This window comes from Alexandromys fortis, unplaced genomic scaffold (genome assembly GCF_014885135.2).
Source record: "Alexandromys fortis isolate MF-2015 unplaced genomic scaffold, M_Fortis_MF-2015_v1.1 scaffold_8_9099976_23576923, whole genome shotgun sequence".
Lineage (NCBI taxonomy): Eukaryota > Metazoa > Chordata > Mammalia > Rodentia > Cricetidae > Alexandromys > Alexandromys fortis.
The window spans coordinates 3,254,781-3,265,617 of record NW_026067899.1 but is presented as its reverse complement, the minus strand read 5'-3'; the positions used below and the strand labels follow the sequence as shown (position 1 = coordinate 3,265,617).

Sequence of the window (10,837 nt, the reverse complement as noted above, 5' to 3'; positions counted from 1 at the left end):
AAAAAAAAAAAAAAAAAAAAAAAGAGGGAGGAAAGGGTTTATTTACCTTTACCTTACACTTCTATATCACTGTTCATCAGTGTATTTGAGTCAGGACAGGAACTCAAATACAACAAGAACCTGGAGGCAGGATCTGATGCAGAGGCCATGGAGGAGTGTTGCTTACTGGCTTACTCCCCATGACTTGCTCAGCCTGCTTTCTTAAAGAACCCAGGACCCACCAGCCCAGGATTGGTACCACTCATAATTGCCTCGCCCCTTCTCCATCAATTATTACTCAAGAAAATGTCTTACTTGTCTGCAGCCCAGTTTTTATGGAGGCATCTTCTTAATTGAGGTTCCCTCCTCTCCAATGACTTCAGCTTGTGTCAAGTTGACATTAAGCTATCCCAGTACACAGGGTCACTCTGTTTAGCCGTGGCTGTCTTGAAACTATATATATTGGGCTGGCCTGGAACTTATGGAGATCTGCCTGTCCCTGCCTCTTGAATGCTGGTTTAAAGGTATGCACCACCATGACTAACTTTTTTTCTTCTTTTTAAGACAAGATCTTACTTTGTAGGTCAGGCTGGCTTAGACTTATTGTGGAGTGCAGATGGGCTGGACTCACAGCACTTCCAGTTGCTGGAATTATAGGCATGAGCCACCACACCTGGCTTAGAGAGTTGGTTTTTACCCTTCTAAAGTAAAAGGGAATATACTAGAAATTGGTGGTATTCTTCATAGTAAACATTTTAAAATTTAATGAGCAGCAAAGTTATGTTACTACTAACTTTCTGCTGATCTTTTGAACTTATCTGTCCTATTTTATTTCTGCTTTTATTTCTTTTTAAATTTTTTTTGGTTGTTTCTTTTTTTTAATGGTAAATATTGTGTTAAGACCATTGGCTTACATGAAAAAAATACCACTGGGAGCTACTTTATAAGCACACAATGTGTTGAGTTGTATTGGTTCATTTAGAGAGAAAAAGAAGCATTTCCTCCCACTCACAAAGCTAATGACATATTTTGAATTTGTATTGTACCTTTTTCAAAACATTTTTTGCATGTATTATTAAAATGATTTTAATAACTCAGTAAAGAACAGAATGTGCACATTAAGGAGGAAATTGATGAAAGGATGAGATAGAGTGTGGTGCCTAGATGTAGAGCTTTTTCAATGACTCACTTTTGCTGTTTGGAAATTTCACTAAGGCTTTTAAAACCTTCTGCCCCCACCTCCTTCCTTTTTTCCTTTTTCTTTTACTGTTTTAGTATCTGGAAGCTGTAAGTACCATAGCAAATTTGCTTTAGTGTTCATATTGAAATTTAATGAGGCCTGATGATAGGAATTCCTACACTTTTACTCTGCAGACCCACAGATTAGCAAGCCAGCCCTTTCATTATTTTTGTCTGCTAATCCAACAAATTATAAGTAAACAGTGATAGGATGAGAAGAGAACAGCTACATTTTAATTGTCCTATTCTTAGAGCAATGAAAAAAAGTGTTTTAAAGGCTAGGCCTGTAGCTAGCTAGTAGGGCAGCTGTTCAGCAACACATTGTCCTGGGTTGATCTACAACATATGCAGAATAACAAAACTAGAATTTTGAATTGGAAGAGATATCTAATTTAGCTTTCGGTTTTAAGATGAAACAACAGATTTGAGGAATGGCTCAATGTTAAAAGCACCGCTCTTCCTGAGGGTCCGAATCTGGTTCCCACACCCACCTGTAACTCTAGTTCCAGTGGTTCTGAATCTGACACCCTATTCTGGCCCCTGAGAGCACCCACACATGTGGCACACCTACATACATGTAGATAAATATTTACATAAAAAATAGACTTGAAACTGCAATAGTAGCAAGATTTATTTCTATCTTGGAGTTTTATTTGATGAGTGTATATATTGCAATCCACTTAATTTTGATCCTGTCAGTGTGTCAGGTACTCTGTTGTCCCCAGAGTAACAGAACATTGTGTACTCAACAGTGCTATTTATATACATGACATTTTTCATAATATCACTTCTTGTTTCTTTCTTGTGTACCTCTTCTGAAATAACAGAAAATGTTTGTGCTATATGGAACCAAAAACAAAATCAAGAACACATCAAATTTTTATGAAATATTTTAAAATTTAATATACATACTTTTAAAACTTGTGACTATCAGATAGACAATCTAGTTCACTAGGAGGTCATCATCAGTCTGATCTGTGAGTGGGACTAGTTATAATTAGATGCTTCTGAGAGGGAAGGAAGTGTGTTGTACGGTAAGGCATTTTCCTCTGTTTTAGTCATGATCTTGTTATGTAACCCAGGCTGCTTAGGCCTTTCTTTGATACTCCCGCCGTGGCCTTCTGAGTACTGGGATTACAGGTCTGCATCATCATTCCAGCATACAGATAGCTTCTATCGGGAAGTTTAGATAGACCAAGGTCCATAGCAATGTCTATGTGAACCATAAATGGATCATTAGTTTCTGTAACTTTGAGGTACAAATGTAATAAAACTCTTTTCTCTCATAAAACTATGACCATCTGAATGTCCAGTTTAAAGAAATGGAAGAATAGGGGCAAAAAGAAAGGAAAAGCAAAAAGGAAATGTTTGCTTTCAGCCTGCCATCATTGTTATTAGTTTTGCTTATTCATGACTATTCTTTTCCTTTACACACTTAAATCGTTGAAAATAATCACTAGCAAAATGTATAAGTATTTTTGTAGACATTATTTGAATATTCTTGCTGCTATTCAGTGCTGAATCATAGTTAGAGAGAAAAAAACTCTTAGTTCTGCATCAAAGGAAACTGGAACCTTTCCAGCTTCGTTTTAAGAAAATTAATTAGCATGTGCTTGCTCTCAGCTCAGGACCTCTTCCCCAGGAGACCTGCAGCTTTTCATTTATTTATTTATTTATTTGTTTGTTTGTTTTTTATTTTGGGTCTGGCTTTTACAGAGCTCTGGCCTCTGTTACTGGGGTCTGCACTTGTTAGCTGTCTCATTCTCTTGTATAGTCTCAAGCATCCTCTGAGACAGCCGAAACCATCCCATGATATTTTCTTTGCATACAAAATGAGTTTTTGTATCAATTAGAGTTTATCTACTTCTTTGGCTATGAAGTTGAATAGGTTCTGAGTACTCCCCCTAATTAATCCATTTTATTTGTAAAGTTTTTCACAAACGTGTGCATTATAAGTGAGCAGAAATTGCTTTTATTCTTGAATGTCTTTCCAAAGCATATTATTATTTTTTACCATGTCAATTCCAGCTTCTAGTACGTTATGATTATTTCAGAATTCGATCCATCCCTTTCCCCTTTTTGTATGTGTGCTGTGCATATGTCTCAGTTTGCTTTCTGTCCTGTGATAAACACAATTACCACAAAGTTAGGAGAGGAAATAGTTTATTTGGCTGACACATTCTGATCACAGTCATTGAAGGAAGCCAGAGCAGGAACTGAAGCAGAGACCATGGAGGAATGCTGCTTCCTAGCTTTGCTCCACATGGGCTGCTTAACTGCTGTTTGTCTACAATGCAGGACTACCTGCCCAAGGCATGGCACTGTCCTCAGTGGGCACTGCGATATCAGTCATTAGAAAATACCCTGCAGAGTTGCCTACGGGTTAGTCTGATAGAGGCAACTCTTCAATTGATATTACTTCCCAGAAAACTCTAGTTTATGTCAAATTGGCAAAACATAGTATAGTATGTGTACTCATGCACGTGTGTACATATTTGTGTGTGTATGTGGGTGCGTGCTTGCATGCATGCACATGTGGGGGTACATGTGTGCATGTACCTGTGCTTGAATTTGATATTGGGATCAGTTTCCATCATTCTTCCACCTTATTCAGGGTTTCCATGTTAAATGAGTTTAGTCTTGATAGCCAGCTTGTTCTAAGTATTCTGTCTCCTACACCAGAAAGCTGGAATTACAGCAGGCTACACATCCATTTGGCATTTACATAGTTTCTGGGTATCTGAACTCTGGTTGGTCCTCATATATGGCGAACACTTAAACCACTCAGTTATCTCCTCAGCCCCTCCTTTCTTTTGCCTTTCTTTCCTTCATTCCTTTCTCCGCTCCTCCTCCTCCTCCTCCTCCTTTTTTTTTTTTTTAACCACTTCTCTGTCTCCAGAGTGCTGGGATTAAAGGCATGTACCACCACCACCCAGCTTCCCCTACTTCTTAGTTTTTGAGACAGTGTCTCTTGTATCCTAGGTTAGCCTCGAATTTGTTTTGTTGCCAAAGATAACCTTGAAGTCGTGATCCCTCTGCTTCTTCCTCCCAAGGCTGATTTTATGTGCCACCATGCTTAGTTTGTGTGGTGGGAGGGATTGAATTTAGGGTGTTGTTCATGGTAGGCAATTCTCTACCAACTGAACAAATTCCTCGATATTGGAATTTGATTTTTTTAAAAAAACAGTATTACATTAATTTACACACACACTATATATGTACATATATTAATTTACACAACATACTATATATATATGTATATATGCAAGGTGGTGCACATGCCAGGGTGTGTCTGTGGAGATCAGAGGTCAAATTACTGGATTAGGTTCTCTCCTATCATGTGGGTCCTGAAGATCAAACTCAATGTGTCAGTCTTGATAGAAAGTGAGTCTATCCACTGAACCATCTCTCTGGTTTTTAATTTGAATTTCTGAGCCCATTTTGTGGCATACTCAATGAAGTCTTTCCTGTTTGCTTTGTTCCGTCTTTTTCTTTTCTTCCTGCTTATGGTAAATTCCATTATTCCTTTAGCTTCCTTGTGCCTTAATGTTATGTGTATAATCTTACAAAATTTTTATTTTAGCATTTTGGAATGCTTAAGAGTCTTTCTGTATAGGTACAGATTACAGATATTTGCATTTTAATAGTAAGGATATTTTACTATGAATTTCAATAAAGTTGCATTAAAACACTTGTAGTTACATAGAAGTGAATTATGTTGGTCAATAGCATGTAAGAGTGTATATGTTACATTTATTTATTTATTTCCTTAGCTGTATGTTACATTTATATAAAACATACATTTATGAGCATGGCTATGGGTAATGTTGACTTTGTTTCTTCCAGGAGGACCAGGATGGGAGTCAAGGCTTGGGCAAGAGAAAGAGAGTAAAGCTAAGCAGTGGAACCAAAGGTATTTATATTTTGCCCCTTTTTCTTTTCTTTTCTTTTTTTTTTTTTTTTTTTTGAGCTAGGGTTTTACTATATCATCTGGACTAGCCTTGACTCTGCTTTGTGTCCATGTTGGTCTCAACAATCTTTTTGACTTAGCCTCTTAGATTTTACTGATGACAGCTGTGTGCCACCACACCTGGTTATATTCTGTTTTTTTCTTTAAAAATGATAAAACAAACAAAACACTTAATCTTTAGGAATCTCAGCTACATAGACCATCAAGTCCCTGGGTTTATTTAAACTTAAATAAATTTAAAATGTAGTTAACTTTAAATTTTATGTTTTCATTATTTAGTTTTAGCTTTAGATTGTTTTAAATTTGTACCATGACATTATTCTTGTTAGGAAATGGCAGTTCTGAAAACTTGGGGGCAGTTTCTGGTTTTAGTGTTTTAATTTTTTTTTATTATTATTTTCTGTGTATGTGTGTGCACAGTGCTCGCTGAGGCAAGAAGAGGGAGGGCATAGGACCCCTTGAAACTGCAGTTACAGACAGTTGTGAATTCCCATGTGGGGGTTGGGGATTGAACCTGCATCTTTGGGAGGACAGTCAGTGCTTCTAATTGCTGAGCCTTTTTTTTTTTTTTTTTTTTTTTGGCCATTTGAGACAGGATCTCACCTCTCAGTAGTCTTGGTTGTCCTTGAGGTCTGTGTAAGTTCAAACTGGCCTTGAACTCACAAAGAGCCTCCCCTCCTCCCTAAGGCTGGAAAAAAAGGCTTTTGCTACTATTGCTACCATGCTTTTTAAAATTTGAAAAACTTTGAAATTTTCTCATAGAGTTTTCTATTTATGTGCTCAATTTCAGATTTTGTAGCATTTCATGTTTTGGATTAGTAATGTCAAGTCTAAAATTTGAAGCAGTGAAATTTTAGATAGAGGGCTATATTTAAGAACAAGTACTATATCTCAGTGTGGTGGCCCATGTCTGTAACCCCAGTGCTCAGGAGGCAGAGGCAGGTGGTTCTCTGAGTTTGAGGTCAACCTGCTATACAGAGCGAGTTCCAGGACAGCAAGGACTGTTTACACAGAGAAACCAAAAACCAAAACCAAACCAAACCAAACAAAAAAACCAGAAAGACAAATAATACTTAATTTTGAATAACTGCTTTATATTAAGATTTTAGGATGAACTGTGTTATTTTTGTCCCATGGAAGTTGTGTTCATTTCAGTGCACTGCTGAAAGGGTACCTGAATTGGAGGTTCTGTCAGGTGTGTGTGATAAAGTTTAAATGAGATGAGCAACTTCATTAGTGATAAATTTTCTCTTTTCTTATGCAGATCAATCCATAATGGATGTTTTGAAACATAAAAGTTTTTTAGAAGAACTATTGTTTTGGACAATAAAGTATGAGTTCCCTCAGAAGATGGTAACTTTCTTACTCAATATGCTTCCAGATCAAGAGTATAAGGTATCCATTTATTTCTTCCTTTTGGAACTTTGGTTTCATTCTTTTTATGCCCTTAAATCTTTTTCTTTTGATGCATTTCTGAGCCGAGGCTCATATGGTATAACTGCAAGGATGTAACACTAAGGGGCATTGGTTGTTCTCCTGTTCAAGTCTGCCCAGAATCCACAGACTCCAGCTCTCCCTCAAAGGAGCACTACTCAGCAGAATTCCAAAGCACTGCCATTTTTGAATTTAAGTTTTAAGACAATTAAAACACTATGGTTTAAGAATATAAAATTTTACTTACAATTGCACATCACTTTTTTGAAAAATTATCTTTGTTCTGTGATTTTTACAACAATAAAATCTAAAGTCTTAGCTAAAACCACCTGAGTAATATTACTAAACAAATGAGTTTTGGGGTCTAACCAAGTGGAGCTAGGTGTGAAGGGAATGATGGGAGATAAACAATAATAAAATAATTCAGGAAGCAAGTAGTATGTAAAATGTCAAGTCCTGTGTAGACAATGACAAGGTACTATGAGACCATGTAATGGGGTGACTGAGTTTAGATTATGGACTTAGCATAGGTTAGTAGTTGCTTGTTACATTGTCAATGGGAGAATAGTTACTAACTCACATGCAAGTATAGGAAGGTGTAGTTTCTAGTCCCAAAGGATGTGGTTATGGCAAAATGACATTGCACAGTTTATGAAAAACATAAAGCTTGCATGGCCCTGTGCACATTAGGAGAGACACTCTTGAGCAGCAGTATGTCTTTATACACACTAAAAAGCGCAGCAGGAAATGTACTTGGGACATAGAAAGGGAATAACAGCAACTGTAATTAATACTGCAGAGCATTGGGTCCGACTGCTGCCGGTCATCTTTCAGAGCCCGGGGTGGGGGGCTGGGGAGTTACTTCTTGTTGGGTAATCACACCAACTTTCTTGGTTAGTGATCTTAGCTTCTAGCTAAGATTTCAGATTTTAAAGAACAATGATAATCTCCACCCTCTCCATCCCCCCAATCAGGAACAAGATTTTTCTTGTAGGCTGGCTGCCTTAGAATTCACTCTGTAGACCAGACTAACCTCTAACTCAGGTCCAACTGACTTGTCTCCCGAGTCCTGGAATTAAATGTGTGTGTCATCACCACCTAGTTAAAGATACTTTTCCAAAAAAATTGATGTATAATTTTAAGTAAAATTTTATGTTCTTTTTTCTTTTTCTTTTTTTTTTTGACATAGGGTTTCTCTGTAGCTTTGGAGCATTACTGTCCTGTCCTGGAACTAGCTCTTGTAGACCAGGCTGGCCTTGAACTTACAGAGATCCGCCACCACCTGGCTAAATTTTATGTTCTTAAACCATAGTTTATAATTGTTTTAAAACTTAAATAGGTTAAATTGTTTATTAACTTTAAAAACCATCAAAGCATTTTACTAATGTTCCAAAAAAGGCAAACTGTGACTTAAAATTATTGTAATTATTTAATTACCTTTTTATTTAACTTGCATTGCATCATAAGCTACTAACAGCTTTAAAAGCTGATTATAATATGCAATGTAGAATATTAACAGCAGTTGAAATTTGCAGTTAAACTGATTTTTTTCTATTTAAATTTTTACAGGTTGCTTTCACAAAGACTTTTGTTCAGCATTATGCTTTTATTATGAAAACACTGAAGAAAAGTCATGAATCAGACACAATGTCTAACAGAATTGTGCATATTAGTGTCCAGTTGTTCAGCAATGAGGAGCTCGCCAGGCAGGTGACAGAAGAGTGTCAGCTCCTGGATATTATGGTCACTGTGCTGTTATACATGATGGAAAGTTGCCTTATTAAAAGTGAACTGCAAGGTAAACTCAGAATTGTATTCATTCGTTTATTATTAGTAACTTTTGTGTAGCAAGGTCTGAACATTGCCTTATTTCTTTAAAGATTACAAGGTGTTTTTTTTTCTTTCTTCACAGAACAGTTGTATTTAAAGCACTGTTAGAAAAAAGTGTTTTTTTAAAAAATTATTGTTTCTGTTTTTCATTTTCTAGTCTCAGTTAAATAGGCCAGCAATTCTAAATTTTACTTAGTTTATTTTGTTATTCCCAACATCCTAGAACACTGGCTCAACAGCATCTCTGGGTCATGAGTTTGCATTGTCGGAGTTTTAGGGAATTTTCTTCAGAATTTTGGATGTAGGCGATTCCTCTTCCATAATGGAGTTACGTAGTTTCCCCTTTTTTGTCCATTGGGAATCAGGGAGTAACAGGCAAACTTGACTTCTAATGGGTCCTGGTTTTATTTGCTCTAACTTAAGAGTAGGGCACAATAATTCTGTGGACTGAAGCATAAATTTAATGTGTAGAAATAAAGAAGTTCAGTAGAGGCCCCCCCTTACTGATGAGTTTGGCAAATGCATGGTTAGTTGAAAAGTCTGATAAGGTGAAGAATCATTTAAATGTGATACATTGTTTTTTAACTTTAAACATAGAGAAGAATTTTTTATTTTCCATTTCTTAATAAAAAACCTATCGTGGATGCAGGTTGAGGTCAGAGGTCAACTTTGTACAATCAGTTTCTTCTTCCACCTTTGTATGGATTACAGGGATTGAACTCAGGTTGCCAGGCTTGTGCATTATCTCAGTGGTTCTCATTTTCCAGTCTTGTAATTCTTTGGAAAAATTGCTTTTAGAGCATGGTTTCCTTGGTTGGATTTTATCTTATCTATACTGTATCTGTAAATTCATTTTCAGTTGGTTTAAAGTAGAATTAGCATATCTCTGAAACAACCTTCCTTTTCTGCCCTGAGGTTGCTGGGTTTTAAAAAAGATTTATTTGTTTATTTTACATATGTGAGTGCTCTATCTGCATGTTTGATCTTATGCCAGAAGAGGGCATCAGATCCTAACAGAGATGGTTTTGAGCCACCATGTAGTTGTTGGGAATTGAACTCAGAACCTTTAGAAGAGCAGCCAGTGCTCTTAACTGCTGAGCCATCTCTCCAGCCCCATCCCTGAGATTTTTTTAAACCCCTTTATCCCTATGCATTTATTTTTATTGTATATCAAAGCATATGATTTAGTTTCTGTAATACCTCTTAATGTGAATTCATATTTCGTTATTTGTTATACTCTTTGTTTGAATCTATAATTGTGATAAAAAGAACACAGTATGAACAGTAAAGAATGGACTTTTGGTAACTGTATACCTCACTGTGTACTAGAAAATAGTACTGGTGTTGAGCATTTGGTGTGCTGTGAGTATGGTTTGTTTCATGGTGGGAATGGAGGCTCCATAGTCCAGTATGCTAGTTAAGGAGTAGGTTAAAAGGATTTTTGGGTGAGGAGGTGTTAAAGCGGTTTCAGTGCTTTTTGTGTATTTATTTCTGAGATAATTCTGTTTGCTAAAAAATTGCATTTACACATATTCTTTGACTAGAAGATAACAATATGTCCCATTTGAAATCAGCAGACTTGAACGATAAACCAGAATGAGATTAATCTAATGATAATGTTTTTGATTGAAACAGAATCCAGGAAATGAGGTTTTGTAGCATGTAGCTGCTCAGTGTCAGCAGTGAAGAGGACATGTAGTATTGAGTACGGTCACAGTGCATTCGGGCTTCATGTTAACTTTCCATTTAATGCCTCGGAGAGACACTCCTTACTTTACTTTAAGAATGAAGGGTCTAAACAACATGCCTAGAGTCATACCGATTTTAAATGCTATGCTATGCTAAGTGTTTCTGCTTCTAAAGTCTATAATGAATATTTTGTATCATTAGTGAAGTTGTTTTTTAAAGAAGTAATCTTTGGATTTTTTTAGATGAAGAAAATAGTTTACATGTTGTGGTGAACTGTGGAGAAGCCTTACTGAAGAATAATACGTACTGGCCTCTTGTTAGTGATTTTATTAATATTCTTTCTCATCAAAGTGTGGCCAAGAGGTTTTTGGAGGATCATGGCCTGTTAGTTACATGGATGAACTTTGTTTCTTTCTTTCAAGGTATGAATTTAACCTTTGTTTGTTTGAAAGATACCTAATGCTAAAATATTAAATACTAATTAAAAATAATAGTACACCATTGAGGTTATAAACCAGATGTCTCATTATTTATATTAGTTATTATTTATAAGAACTTTAATATTCATAGTAACATAGCAAGGGTTTATTAAGAAACGAGTGTGGTTTTCTGGTAGCACATTAAACCATTAGTTTAGAAACTTGAAATCTGTTTTCTCGGGTTTGTAACATATTTATAACAATTTGGACTGTCAGC

The 10,837-nt window shown here is 36.2% G+C and overlaps 1 protein-coding gene across 1 annotated transcript in view; it reads left to right on the top strand.

Annotated features, from left to right (window-relative positions):
* Ubr3 (ubiquitin protein ligase E3 component n-recognin 3) overlaps nt 1-10,837 on the top strand; it is a 124,947-nt gene that overhangs the window by 30,474 nt on the left and 83,636 nt on the right. Inside the window, exons 6-9 of the mRNA XM_050121899.1 lie at nt 5,065-5,131; nt 6,453-6,583; nt 8,192-8,420; nt 10,384-10,563. Coding sequence (XP_049977856.1) covers nt 5,065-5,131; nt 6,453-6,583; nt 8,192-8,420; nt 10,384-10,563 — 607 coding nt within the window. The remainder of the gene's footprint in view (nt 1-5,064; nt 5,132-6,452; nt 6,584-8,191; nt 8,421-10,383; nt 10,564-10,837) is intronic.